The sequence below is a fragment of the Molossus molossus genome, unplaced genomic scaffold (assembly GCF_014108415.1).
Source record: "Molossus molossus isolate mMolMol1 unplaced genomic scaffold, mMolMol1.p scaffold_m16_p_17, whole genome shotgun sequence".
Taxonomy (NCBI): Eukaryota; Metazoa; Chordata; class Mammalia; order Chiroptera; family Molossidae; genus Molossus; species Molossus molossus.
This window is the reverse complement of record NW_023425352.1, coordinates 27,305,804-27,320,484: the sequence shown is the minus strand read 5'-3', so window position 1 is coordinate 27,320,484 and position 14,681 is coordinate 27,305,804. Positions and strand designations below refer to the sequence as shown.

The window sequence follows — 14,681 nt, the reverse complement described above, 5'->3', positions numbered from 1 at the left end:
GAAAGGCAAACCTGTCTCAGAAATGAAGAAATCACAAGATGCCTAAGGGACAGTAGCCTCAAATGAAGATTTAAATAAATCTCTGAAGGAGGGCATAGAAACCACCAAGACAGAGAGGGATAAGGGGAGATTTAAAAAAAGAAGTACATGCCCTGACTGGTTTGGCTTAGAGGTTAGAGCATTAGCCCTTGGCCCAAAGGGTCATAGGTTTGATTACTGGTCAAGGGCATGTACCTGGGTTGTAGGTTCAATCCCTGGACCTGGTCAGGGTTGTGTGAGAAGCAACCAATCAATGTGTCTGTCACATCAATGTTTTTCTCTCTCCCCACCTCCCTCCCTTTCACTCTATCTTAAAACAAACAAACAAACAAAACAATGGAAAAATAACCTTGGGTGAGGATTAACAAAAATAAATAAATTAAATAAATAAATAAATAAATAAATAAATAAATAAATAAAAGCATGAAATATGACATATTCTGACAAAAGGTGCAAATGAAAAGAATGGAAGGGGAAAAGAGGAAGAAAGGGAAAACTGGTACTTAAATCTTGGATTGTCCAAACTGTCCCTAGTGTCCCTACATGATTGGGCTTTGATGCTCCAAAAAGTCTCTTTCCTGACTTTGTGCCTTCTTGACCTCAATCTTTAATCCCATGCAATGATCCAAAATAGCCTGTTATGCCCTGGCCAGTTTGGCTCAGCAGTTAGAGCATTGGCCTACGGACCAAAGAGTCCTGGGTTTGATTTCGGCCAAGGGCATGTACCTTGGTTGCGGTTCGTCCCTGGCCCCGGTTGGGGTTGTGTGGTGGCAACCAATCGATGTGTCTCTCTCACATTGATGTTTCTCTCTCTCTTTTTCTCTCCCTCCCACTCTGTCTGAAGATAAATGTAAAAATATCCTCGGGTGAGGATTAAAAAAAACAAATAGCCTGTTACTTTGCACTCCTGGATGGATCTCATGTAGCACCAAGCCCTCCAGAGATCTCCCCCTGGAGCCTTCTCTCCCACTGTTTGGAGAGCAGAGGGACCTATGGATCATGAAAGGACAAGTAGAGATGAGATGGAGGAACAAAGAAGGAGATGCTTGAAAGAGAGGAGGGGATGGCAGTTCCTCTTAAGTAAAGAAGAAAGATCCCTGCATCCATAATTGTTGCAGTTATTTAATTAGCATAATATTAGGATGACAGCTGTGCCTGTTATAGGCTGAGGGAAGGATATGAGGTTTAAAAATGGCCAAACCTTGTTCGATCTGTATAATGCCTCCTCAGCAGACTTTCGATCACAGGAACCAGCATACCATGGCTTACAGTGAACATCAGCTTCCTGTGAAGTAGAGGGAATTGTTAAGCATGAGATGGTGCTTCAGTGACGCTGTCCCTTCTGTGCATGAAGAACAGCATCCCACTTTGCATTACCAAGGCAGGCCTAACTACATGTAGACCAGTAATTTGTCATGAGTTTATGCTTCTTTTGATCAATCACAGGGTTGTGTAATTGCCTTTTCCCCCATTTGGCCTTAGCTGCTAACCTTAGTAACTGGACATTAAGAACTAAATCCTGCTAGATTCCTGAACCATTCATTCCTTTCTCCTAAATAAGTTATAACCCCCCTTTCCACTGTGATCTCATTGTTTTTGCTTTGTGGAGTGCTTTGTAACTTCCAGAAGAGTGTTTTCACAAATGTTATCATATTTGATTCTTGTAACTACTTTGAAGGCAAGGAGGAAACATGCTGTCATCCCTATTTTACATTTGAGAAAGCCTAGAGACACTTGCCCAAGGACACAGAGAATCCTTTCTCTCTTTATAGATGGTATGCCTCCACAGATCTATTTTGAGAAAATTACATTTTTTTTATCCTTACCTGAGGACATTTTTCCTTTTTTTTTTTTTTTTTTCCAGATAGTGTGGGAGGAAGAGAGAGAGAGAAAAAAACCCCATCAACATGAAAGGGACTCATCGAGTGGCTGCCACCCACACGACCAACCAGGGCCGGGGACAAACTGCAATCGAGGTACACGCCCTTAGCGGGAACTGAACCCAGGTCTCTCTGGACTGCAGGCTGATGCTCCAACCACTGAGCCAAACCGGCCAGGGCAAAATTACATAGTGTTAACAGAAGCTATGTGAGGGAAAGAACAATAAAAAGCAACATACTTCTTTTCTAGTTTTGAAGAACCACAAATTGTTATTTAGGGCATCTAGGATACAAATTGGAACAAATGGAGAAAGGTCTTAATAACTGAAAAAAGATGTATTCTGTACCCATCAGAAAATGACAACTCACAGACCAACTTAAAATATAGTCTGTCTCAAGCTTCACTCCAACTGTCTCTTATAAGAAGATATGCCCTTTCCTGCAGTTTACTGGTAACAGTAAGAGTTCATTTCATACCTGTTCTGATACATTGGAATTAGATGAAAAGCTGGGTAATGGGCCATCCACAGTTGGGCTGCCCCCTTCTGGAAATCCTGAAAGGGATTTGAAAAAAATCAATGTATCTTCATTCTTTTTGAGCAGTTACTATGCCCATACCTCAACACTATGGTCGGTGCTGCAGGGGACACACACAATTAAAAGCCACACATACACTGAAACATCCAATGAGTCCCAAAGCATGGTCTGAGGATGCGGGGAATCCACAAGATCCTTTCAAGGGGTTTGCCATGTCTTTTCCAATTACATAGCTCTGTGAAGCCCAGTTTTCTTCATATGCTTCAACCAGAAAAACATATGGCAACAGATTGAATGTAGAGGCAGATAAGAGAATACAGTTGTCTGTTATTCCAGGCATTAGAAAGATTTAAAAACTGTAAAACAATGCCACTTCCCACTAATTGTTTTTGTTTGGAAGATATAGTTATTTTTCATAAAAATGTTATTCATGTTAACATGCAAAAAGTTTAATATTTTAATGGATTATTAAATATGTTTTAAATGTCTTTTTAAATTAATGCATTCAATATCAATAAAAATATATAAACTAATGTTTTTATGGGTCTGATTTTAAGAGTGTTAAATGGTCCCAAAGCCAAAATGTTTGAGAATTGCTGCCTTAAGGCATAAATTCAGTTTAAGAGTGAAGATACATGAAATAGAGAAAATACTTAGCTAAGTTCATTTGTTTGTTCGTTTGTTCATTCATTCATTCATTCATTCATTCATGACTATGTGCCTGCCATGAATCAAGGCATTGGGAATATACAAGTCAATGAACAAAATGTCCTGCCCTCTGGAGCTTAAATTTTAATAGAGTGAGGTAGACAATAAAGACTTAAGTAAATATATATATATATATATATATATATATATATATATATATAGTTATATTATAGAGTTATAAGAGCTATGAAAAATAAGCAGGGAAGGGGGTTGGAAATAGCCTTGTACAGTAGTATGTTTAAATACACTGGTCAGGGAAGGAAGGTCTCACTGAAGTGACACTTGGGTACGACCTGCAGATGGAGAGGGAGGAGGCATGTGCTATCCGAGGAAAGGATGTTTCAGGGAGAAGGAGCAGTGAGTGCAAGGTCTGGCATATTTGAGGACTAGAGAGGGGCACTGTGCCCAGAGAGCAGTGAGGAGAGGAGAGACAATGGGGGCTAAAGTCACACAGGAGGTAATGAAGGAACAAGATTTGTAGGACAGTGGACCCCTTGACATGACTTGAGCTTTAACAAGCAAGGTATGGGTAGCTGTTAGAGGGTTTTGAACAGAGCAGTAATGTGATCTGTCTTTTAGCAAGGTCACTCTGGCTGCAGGACTGGCAATAGAAGAGGCAAGAGCAAAGAGAGGAGGCCAGTTCAGTGCTCTGCCAGCCCAGGCAGGAGATGATGGTGGCTTGCTCGCGCTCTCCCCTGTTTCAAAAAAAAAATAGTAGGAGTGAGAGTCGTGGGATTCCAGATATATTTTGAAAAAATAGCTGGGATGTATTTGAAGAAAGCAAGTGAAGAGGTCAAAGGTGACCAGAGCAACCAGATTTGTCCTTTATTAAAGGGCAAAATCTGCAAGAGAAACGAATTTAGACACAGTCCTGGAAGTTCAAGGAGACAGCAGGGTGTTCGATGTAACGGGCGGGAACAGTGAGGGCCCAGCAAGGCTGAGCGTGAAGGAAGGGCGTGTTCTAGGCGTGTGGACAGCAGCGGAAGATGGTGGGTGGTCAGGCTCTCCCAAGATACACAGTGCAAGATGGTGGTTTCTACAGTTTTAGCAGTTGGAGGAGTTCTAGGCTGACATATTCTGAGCTATAAATATGTGCCAGTCCTGTTCTGGTGTCCACATCTTAGCTCATTTTGTCCTCACATCAGCCCTCTGTGGGAGGAGCTGCTAGACCCATGTACAGAGGAGGCCCTCCCCAACTGCCCCATTGAAACACCTGCTCTCCTCGCCGCCCTTACTCTGCGCACCATCCTCTGCTACCTCGCTTTGTTCTTCTTTACAGCACATTAGCGTTTACTTGATGTTACGTAATCTATCTAGTTTATTTTTCCTGTCTCCTCCAGTAGAATAGAAGCTCCATAACGGCAGAGACTCTGTTTCATTCACTGCTGTTAGTTCCTGTGTCTAGAACAGTACCTGGCACATGGCAGATGGTCAATAACTACTTATCAATTGAAAGAATGACTTTGAGTTGAAAACAATAAAAAGTCGAATAAAGCTTTACGCAGTGAAGTGTAAAATTCCTATAACTCAACCATATTCACTTTGTGTTCAGAATTTTAAAAGAAATTTGTATTTAGTATGTTTTATTTATTTAAGATGAATGAAAAATGAAATTAAAACCTAAAAATCTGATTTATGTATAAATACATAGATTTTTTTGCATATAACAATTATTCTCTGTATTTAAATTTATTGAATCTTGATTATTTCGGACTATTTTCCAAATTACCCATGTAAAGTAGGGTTTTTTTGTTTTTTTTTTCCTACATTAACTAGAAAGCAGTCAAGGTTCGAACACTTACGTTCTGCAAGCCTAACTTCTCTGATTTATATATTTTTAGGGTGATGTAATGTTTGCTTTGGGAAAATTATCCAGATAGTTTCCAAATCTCTTTAGGGTACCTTTTGTAGATCTATTTTATGATCATTAAAATGTATTTTAGGTCTAATTTAAATAGCTATCATTTATTGAGGACTTTCTATGAACCAAACACTATACCAGGTACTGTCTTCAAGTTGTTTTACTTAATCTTTCGAAAACAGTTGTATTAATTTTGTAAAAAATAAAATAAAATATGAGGAGTATGGCCAGTAAAATATTCAATCAATACTAAAATTGAAAAATGAAATGTATCTCAAATCTATGTACTGTCCATAACCACTCTATGGAAAATATTCCCAGCCCCATTTTGCAGATGAAACAAGCTAGAGAGGATCAAGTCCCCAGCTGGGAGTAACAGTGTTGTGTTCGAGCCCAGGTGACTCAGACAGGAAGGCCCGGCTTTAACCTGATATTACTCTTCAGGACTTCATAGTACTTACTTGGCAGAGGTACGGGTTTTTGATGGACTTGCCTGAAAGGAAGAATTTCAGATTAATTAAAGGGCAAAGCACAGATGAATAAGTTTGACTTTCTGTTTACAGTGAAGACTCGAACACACACGCATCACCAAGGAATCGAGAGGAATGGCCAGTGAACCAGATCGAAAGGTAGGAGAGGCAACAAAACCTTCAAGATAAGAAAAATTGTCCCCTTTGCTTTTGGAAAAGGAGGAGCCTTGACTAAGGTGTTACATTTTAGTTAAGTCCGGTAGTTAACCCGAATATTAGGTCTCTGAGATTCTGAGCAGTTCTTTTAAAGTTGTTACCTACTTAAAAACTGAACACGCTCACCCTGGCGGGTTTGGCTCAGCGGTTAGAGCACCGGCCCGCAGACCGAAGAGTTGCTGGTTCGATTCCCGGTCAAGGGCACGTACCTCAGTTCTATCCCCGGCCCTGGTCAGGGTCGTGCGGGAGGTAGCTGGTCGATGTATCTCTCTCACATTGATGTTTCCCTCTCTTTCTCTCCTTCCCTCCCTCCCACTCTATCTGAAAAAGTCAATGGATAAATATCCTTGGGTGAGGATTTAAAAATAAAGAAAATAAAAAAACTGAACACGCTTTGCAATTTAATAGCAAAGCAGTGAAATGTCAGATCTTCACCAAGCACAAGCCCGTGGTGTAACGTGTGGTGTAACACGCAGGCGAGCACGCCTGCGGCAGCCAGAGGGACCCTGTTTTGAAGGAAAGGCTTCTTACTTCTGGGCAGGAGGAAGCACTGGTGACTGCACAGCTTCTTGCCTGTGACTAGACCCTCGGTGGCGTTCAGCAGGTATCGGTTTTTCTGTATCAAGAACATTCTCATATTAGAATCGGAGTGAAGTGCCAGTGCCCGTGCCAAAACCCAGCAATGTCAACTGAGAAGCAACGAGACATCTGGGTTAGCTCAGATGTCTTCCTATGAACGCATCTTTCACCAGATGTTGCCTGTGCACCTGTCGCTCTGGTGATGTGTCTGTGCTCTTAGGGCCAGGACCCCCACCCCTCAGTGTTACAGGCATGCTCTACTGCCTCTGCTTTCATCTCCTGGCAAGGAACCTGGGACAGAACCCGTGGGATCTGGACCTTTAAGTGCGGGAGTGCAGGAGCCAGGGATGAGCAAATTCTAGCTACCCACCTCCTGCTTTCTATGTGGCCTTCACACAGGTGTTACTGTATCATGGGTGTCCCTTCCTTAGTCATAAGATATGACTATAAGAAACTTCTTACTGATAAGTGGTGAAATATGACATTTTGTGAATGATCTACTCTCTTTGAAAAACTAATTGAGCAAATTCAAGGGTAGCTCCATAACAATTCATCTCTCTTGCATTTCGCCGTGTTTTCCTGAGGGTGGGAGAAGATCAGGAGTTATAACTAGTACACAGGGAAATGGGAAGAACCTGAAATGTAAGAAGTTTATGTTGAAGCCCATTATGAACTTTACAGCTGAATCATTTCATGCTTTATCCTCCCTCAGATTTGGTCTAGGTTGTGTTAAAATCTGGGTATGCCCTGGTATGTCTCCTGCATGGAAAAAAGCTTGAGAATTATTGATCTTCTGTTACAGGAACCACAAGAAATAAAAGTAGTAAGAACTCAAAGATTCAAATAAATGATAAGATAGACGTCAGGGTTTTGTGCATTGCACTGACACCCAGAAGCCTGGAACATGTGAAGATCATGCTTCAGGTTTGAGCTGCCGTGGGACATGTTTTGTTCACAACCCAACGGCTTGGTAGTTTTAGAAAGAGAAACAATGAACACGTTAGGTCCTCACAGCCGATTACCTTTGACCACACCAGCTTGGCCCCATCCTGGAGGCGTCCTTCCCCAGTGAGGAGAGGCTGCCCCCCATTCGGGTTTGGATGGCCATTGCCATGCTCTTGAAATGAGTCACAAAGGAGATGGCACCAAGCTCCTGCACTGGGCTGCACAGAACATGCCATGAGCCCTTGCTGAGGACAGCAAGGTAAAAGCACCAAAGAAAAGGCAGACAGAAGTAAGACAGCAGAAAGGGAGCGATACTCAGAAATAGCCCTGGGGTGAAGAAGATGTGGGAGCTCATGTAAAAACCTATTGAGGAGTCTGGCCGGTGTGGATCAGTGGTTGAGCATCGACCCATGCACCAAGAGGTCACCGGTTCGATTCCCAGTTAGGGCTCATGCCCAGGTTGTGGGCTAGATCCCTGGTGGGGGGGGCATGCAGGAGGCGACCTATCGATGTTCTCTCTCATCGACATTTCTCTCTCTCTCTCCCTCTCACTTCCTCTCTCTCTAAAAAATCAATAAAGGTAAAAAAAAAACTATTAAAGAAATTAATGATTGGACCAATTACAGCAGGCAAGGGAATTGTAATGGACATTCAGAAAATGTCCACCATCCATCATCAGAGAAACCAGAACTCTTTATGTAGATCTGCCCCAATTAACTCAGGAAATGGTAAGAAGAACACTCCCTAAGCTTTAACATTAGGTTCTTCAAGTGTGGAATTAGGCTCGGCACAGACATTTAACTTTATATAGTATTTTAAGTGTGGAGATTATGGATGAATCCTACTTCTTTCTGTTTTCCCCCTAGGATTTTTCAAATATAAATATTTTTTAAATGGAACATTCTAATAAAAAGTATATGTAAGGTTTTAGGGTTATGATAAAACAAAGGAAGGAAAGCATTTGAAGATGTACTGAGACATTCGAACTCTGAAAACATTATTTTGAAAAATTAGCAAAAGAAATGGTTCAAATAAATAGGTTTTTAAAAGTTTTATTCCTTGCCCTGGCTGGTTTGGCTTAGCAGTTGGAACGTCAGCCTGTGGACCAGAGAGTCCCGCTAGGGGCACATACCAAAAAAAAAAGTTTTATTCCTTAACTAAACAATTAGCCTAAGATACATGAGTGGCTCTGAATTCATCTTCACGCCAATGGAAGGCCATATGCTGCTTCCGGCAAGGCATATTGTCTGCAAACAGACGGGTCTGGGGTGTGCAGACTGGAACCCACCCCAAAGACGCTGTCCAGGCAAGCCTAGGTCCTGACCGGCCTTGCTACTCGCTGCTCATGGCAATGGAAGGCCATTTTATTTAGAAAATAGAGTTGCATATTGACAATTACCTTATGAATAATGAAAGAATTTAGAAAGACACTTATAGACAAACCCTTAATTAAAATAACTGTTAGAGGACACGCTCCTCCTTTAAAATAATATAGATTTACCTTCACAAACACTTGAGGCGTTCTGTTGAGAGGCAAATGGAGTCTATTTAAGAAAAAAAAAAAGCAAAGATATTCAATACAGTGCAATGTGGAAATACAAGTCAAAGCACTATTACTAGAATGAGTATTTGGGGAGAACATTTCCTGGTGCCTAGCCACTCTTTCCCAAGAACAACGATTAAAAACGTGCAGTCGTCTCCAGGCTGACCTTGCATGAAGTGATGACTGGAGTGTCTCGTGGGAGGGGCACTGTGGTCTTGGTGCTGGGAACCTCCCTGCTCTGTCAGTAGTGCTGACGGACACCACCCCCGCCCCCAGCTGCAGGGCAGTCGCGCTTGCACCCTGGGCATCTGGAATTTGGCTTTCGTCTCAGGCCCCACCGTCTCAGGGTTTGCTGGGTGATCGGCAATGTCAGCCTCCAGAGTGGATACCAGGTCAAGGCGGGCTTCCTTGAATAGTCCAGGTTCCCTTTGTTCTGGCCAGAATCTGAGTTTAGCCAGGCCTACGTGTGCCCGACACGCAACTGTCTGGTCCGCAGCCAGAAGGTCGGGAAGTGGACACAGGGGACCCCCGAGGAAGGCGGATGTCACAGGAGGCAGAGCCTGAAGCCTCCAGGCTCTTATGAGCATGAACTCCTCCCAGGCAGCATTTTCCCAGGCTCACTGAGGAGTCCCAGTTTTTCTTGAACTGTCCAGGCAACACCTCCAGTTGCTAAGCTTGCTGTGTTCACCTTGGCTGGAAGCCCGGTCAGCTTTAGGTAAGGGGACAAGAATGAACATTGTGGCAAATGTGAAGTGCGTTTAACTGCAGCAGTAACTTACCATCTTCTGTGAAGCCGCTGGCTTTTTCCTGGGGGATAAAAAAGATCGGCTTTGTCAAAACACAAAAAGATAAAGTGCAGCCATCTGCGTATCACTTTCTTCTCAAATTTAAATGAGAGCAATGAAGGTGACCCAGTGTGTAGGAAGGCTGTCCTGGAAGGGCGGAGAGGGAGGAAGCAGGGTGGAGACGTGACCCCGTATCTCAGACAGGGTCCCCTGGCAGGTGGCAAAGGGGAAATTGGGGATAAACAGGAGGCCCAGTTGCCAGGGAGTCGGCATAACTGAGCTCTTGTTCCAGTTGTTACTAATTACTCTGTGGCCCAGGCCTCCTGTCGCTGTGAGGCCAGTCGGAGCTTTGGTTCTCTCACCTGTAAAGTGAGGACCAGAATCAGTATTTTCACTGTGTACACAGAGCCCTTCCCTCCTTCAACAGCACCGGGCTTCTGCCTGGAGATGGCGACTGGAGATGTGAGGGTGGCCATGCAGGTGAGGTCGTGGCTGGCACCTCCAGACACCGACTTCCGCCTGCCTCTAGGTGACTGTTTTCTACTAGGCTTCTGAACAGAGAAATCCAAGGCCATCACAAGTTTGAAAATCACTGTGATCTGTGGTCCTGAAGGTGCATGCCTAAGCTAACGCTCTGGTTTGTCTTACTTCCAGTGGAGACTGGAATCTAATATTGCTAAGGTTTAATGCTTCTCTTCTGTTTTCTTAAATACTGTCTGTCTGTCTCTGTCTCTGTCTCTCTTGCTTTGTTTTTGGCTGACTGCTAGGAGTATGGGGGAAGGATACCAACACTTCCTAAGTGCCTCTCGGATGCCTGGCTGGCACTGGGTTAGTCTCTTCACACGTTATTTAAACTTCACAGTAACCCTTTTAAATGGATAGTTACTACATTTTAGAGATTAGGACACGAGGCTCAAAGAGATTCAGTAACTTGCCCAAAGTGATAAAGCTGAGCCAAGCGGGAAATATGCAGAGTGGTTACTAAACACCCCTGAAATTAAGAATTCCTTTGCTTTACACAGAGGCAGAGTGCAGGCCAGCGGAGACACATTTAAATGGGCTTTTACAACTGCTGTTGAGCCGATATAAAATTGTGAGGTCACTGTACTACTTACTAGCACGGTACAACCCTCACCTGACGGTTTTCCAAGCCCTTCGAAGTTCAATAAGAAAGAATGATTCTCTCATGTCACTTTTGGGAGGAACCTTGGCCGTGTTCTCGGACTGAACACCCCCATGTCTGCTGCGCAAACTACGTGCTTGTTTAGAGATCGCTCACTCCCTGAAAGAGGAAACTAGGGGCAGAAAGTAAAGCTGAAACCTCCCAGTGGGCCTCAAAACCATTCAGGTGCTGGAGCTTCTGTCTTGTGGAAACTGTAGGTCAAAGAACTCAAGATGTAACTAAAAGTTCATGGGAGGAAAGACTACTAGTTTTCAGCACCCTGGGACGACTTGAAGCATGCCGTGGGGTGGGTAGAACAGGGCAGTAGGGTTTCATCCCACACTCTTCAGGAACACATCTTTTATAATGTGAGGTGCACTGTGTCTGAGCTCCGGCAGCTGTGCTCTGGATGGAAACAGTGGAAAAGCACCTCCTCCCCGATTCCCAGGCAGGACTCCTGTGGTCCCCGGCAGGCCCCACTCGCAGCAGCGTGAGACCGTCCCTGCCACCTCCCCCTGCTCTGCAGCGGGTACTCACCCGGCCCTGGGCAGTGGGGACGGCACAGCAGGCAAAGAAGATGACTTATAGTCCCAGGCCCCGCTGCTCCGACCTGCACAAACATAGACACAGGTCAACCTCCGAGTCCTGAATCTGGGTCTCATGGTCACAGTGAAGCTGGCCTTTTCGGCAGGCTCAGAAATACATGCACATTTTGTTACTTTCAGTTAAGCATATATAAGTAGTTACATTGAAGCTACTGGGGGACACCTGTAGGCAAAGGTGATGAAACATTTTTAAAAATGTCCATTTATTGGCCCAGAACTAGGATGTGAATTAGGAACTTCATCATAGATACAGAGAACAGACTGATGATTGTCAGAGGGAGGGGGTTTGGGGGACTGGTTGAAAAAGGTGAAGGGATTGAAAAGTATGAATTGGTAGTGGCAAAGCAGTCAAGGGGATGTAACAGCATAGGGAATATAGGCAATAATATTAACATTTCTAAGTGACCTTTTCCTTTCCCCCATGAGATAAACCCAGAGTCCCTGATTCTGTGAGCTCAGTGAGAGCCACACAAGGAGTCCCGAGGGAGGGAGCTAAGAGCTCACACTTGCACATACGTGTACACTAGAGGCGCCTAGAGACAGAGGCACAGCCCCAGAACTCCTGATACATACCTATTGCCTTCGCTCATTCATATAGTCACACAAACAGCAGTACCTACACCTGGCTTCACATTTGCAGATACTCATTCATTCCTCTCTTTGCCCACTGCTCAAACAGACAAATTAAGACAAGTGGCAAGCTACTGCCCAGATCTCATTTCTGAGATCACAGAAGGAACCTGGAGGGCCTTGTCCACTGCACCCAGTTTCCCCTCCCGCTCCCTGAAGATAGAAGCCAGACAATCGCTCTGGGGGCAGAAGATGAGAGACAGGCAGAGCTTCCCCACTGGGCTAGACAGCAGGCCTGGAGCGGGGAGGCCAGAAGCTAAGCCGGCTCCCCTGGTGGATCCCAGCTGCCTCCTCTCGGGCCCGTGCTCGCCTGCCTGGACATTATTGCTCAGTGAGACAAAGCCTGTTTATTGAATTAAATTGAACTGAATAAGTATTTTATTAAGAACCTACATTTATAAGTCCACCATTCCTATGGCCTTAAAGAGGACACTCTGTAAATGTAGGCTGGGCCTGCCCTCAGTATATATTACTTTAGTTGGCGAGATAAAGCACTTGTAAGTAAACCTTGAAGTAATGATCAGTTACCACGGATTACTGGAAAGCTGGCCTGTGAAAGGCACGTGAAGGGACTATGTTTGGGGTGTGGGAAGGGGAAGAAGTAGAGACAGGCCTCTGCCCTCTCAGACTCTCCAACAGGTGAGAACATGTACCTCCTGCCTCCTCACCTGACAGGACCACCTATTCCAAACACAGGAAGAAAAGAAGGCCTCAAAAAGTATTAAAAACCGAGGTCTTAGGGTTGTTCTCATGTCCTTTACCAGAGAGGCTGTCAGGCTTACCTTCAGAGTCTATCTGCTTTGTTTTTTAATTATTTTTTCTTTATTGACTTCAGAGAGAGAGGAAGGGAGAGGGAGAGAAACATTGATGAGAGAGAACATCGATTGGCCGCCTCCTGCATGCCCCGCACTGGGGATCGGGCCCACACCCAGGGCATGTGCCCTGACCGGGAATCGAACCGGTGACCTCTCAGTGCGTGGGCCGATGCTCAACCACTGAGCCACGCCGGCCGGGCTATCTGCTCTTTTTCTACACACACATTTTTTTTTTCAGTGACAGTTTACATTCAGTATTATTCTGTATTAGCTTCAGGTGCACAGCACAGTGACTAGACAGTCACCGGGCCCGTTTCCGTAAGTGCTCAGCTGCACCGAGTGGGTGGTGTTGCTCTCCTGAGCCGCCTTCTCCAGCAATCTGTGAAGGAATGCCCCTCCCAGGAAACGCCTACTTACACGTCACCTGACCTAGCTGGGATTTTCAAAAACATTTTGAGAAAGAGACTATATTTGGAATTGGTAACATTTCATGTGACAATAAACTGAAATGTCATCTGAGTCTGTAGTACGAGTCCCACTATGTTCCCTGAGCTACTGTACCAAATTGATTCTGTTCTTCAAAGTCTTCATACCTGCCATTGACCCTTAAAATACACTTGACTAGGTCCTGGCCTAGTAGCTCAGTTGGTTGGAGCGTCATCCCAATACTCTCAGATTGAGGGTTTGATCCCTGGCTGGGGCACATACAAGAATCAACCAGTGAATGCATAGATAAGTGGAACAACAAATCTCTCTCCCCCTGTCTAAAATTCAATCCATCAATAAAAATACATTTGGCTACGCACAGATTTTAATGAAGATTTCAGGCAAGAGGAACAAAAATCTTGTCTAAAAATTAAAGTGTAAAGAAGGTCTAAGTCTGAACTTCCTCCCAGGGGTTTTCCCTCTTTGTAAATACCGAGGGCTCGATGGGCCTGGGTTCATTATTACTGTCTAGCTTTTCTGCTACGCTTCCCTTTCCTCCATCTCTTCAAACAGTCTGCCAACATCTTCCTTCCTCTTTCTTTCTTTCTCTCTCTTTCTTTCGTTCTTCCCTCCCTCCCTCCCTCCCTCCCTCCCTCCCTCCCTCCCTCGCGCTCTCCCTTCCTTCCTTCCTTCCTTCCTTCCTTCCTTCCTTCCTTCCTTCCTTCCTTCCTTCCTTCCTTTCTTTCTTTCTTTCTTTCTTTCTTTCTTTCTTTCTTTCTTTCTTTCTTTCTTTCTTTCTTTCTGCTAATCCTCACCCAAAGATATTTTTCTATTGGTTTTTAGAGAGAGTGGGAGGGAGAGAGAGAAACATTGATGTGAGAGAGACACATCAATTGTTGCCTCCTGCACAGGACCCCAATTAGGACAGGGGATCTAACCTGCAACCCAGGTACATGCCCTTGACCAGGAATCAAACCTGCTATCCTTTGGTCTGCAGGCTGACATTCTAACCACTGAGCCAAACCAACCAGGGTCCCTTCCATTCTTATAAATAACTTCTGCGATCAGATGAGAGGGCATGGCCATTCTCCTCTGGTGGTGGGGACAGAGTTAGTAAAAAACACCTATGGTCTTGCATTCAGGAAGACAGGAATAAAAATACATTTTTATGTCTCTGCCAGGAAACTGGTTGGGTGACCTCTTACCAGCCACTGTGTCTCAGTTTCCCCCCTCTGTGAAACAGGGACACCACCACTTACCTTACCTAACTCAGTGTTACTGTGGTAAAATAATAGGGCAACTTAAAAAATGTAAAGAATTAACCAAATATAAAGTAATATTGTTGGAAAGGGATTAAAAGTATTTGAGGCTTAAAAACATCGTATTAAGCAAAAGGAACCAGATGGAAAAGACTACATGTGATATAACACCATCTACGTGAAATGTCCAGAAAAGACAAATCTATAGCAACAGAAAACAG

General features: G+C 44.2%; 1 protein-coding gene and 1 long non-coding RNA gene across 2 annotated transcripts in view; one reads left to right on the top strand and one right to left on the bottom strand.

Annotated features, from left to right (window-relative positions):
• The window catches only part of BLNK (B cell linker), a 76,977-nt gene that overhangs the window by 6,366 nt on the left and 55,930 nt on the right, over nt 1-14,681 (bottom strand). The window contains exons 9-15 of the mRNA XM_036264937.1: nt 11,263-11,335; nt 9,558-9,585; nt 8,737-8,779; nt 6,243-6,327; nt 5,487-5,518; nt 2,397-2,473; nt 1,241-1,324 (exon numbers count right to left, since the gene is read on the bottom strand). Of these exons, the coding sequence (XP_036120830.1) occupies nt 1,241-1,324; nt 2,397-2,473; nt 5,487-5,518; nt 6,243-6,327; nt 8,737-8,779; nt 9,558-9,585; nt 11,263-11,335 (422 nt within the window). The remainder of the gene's footprint in view (nt 1-1,240; nt 1,325-2,396; nt 2,474-5,486; nt 5,519-6,242; nt 6,328-8,736; nt 8,780-9,557; nt 9,586-11,262; nt 11,336-14,681) is intronic.
• Nucleotides 1-14,681, top strand: part of LOC118632153 — a 47,124-nt gene that overhangs the window by 31,976 nt on the left and 467 nt on the right. Inside the window, exons 6-7 of the long non-coding RNA XR_004959973.1 lie at nt 5,347-5,495; nt 5,589-5,654. This is a non-coding gene — a long non-coding RNA (uncharacterized LOC118632153). The remainder of the gene's footprint in view (nt 1-5,346; nt 5,496-5,588; nt 5,655-14,681) is intronic.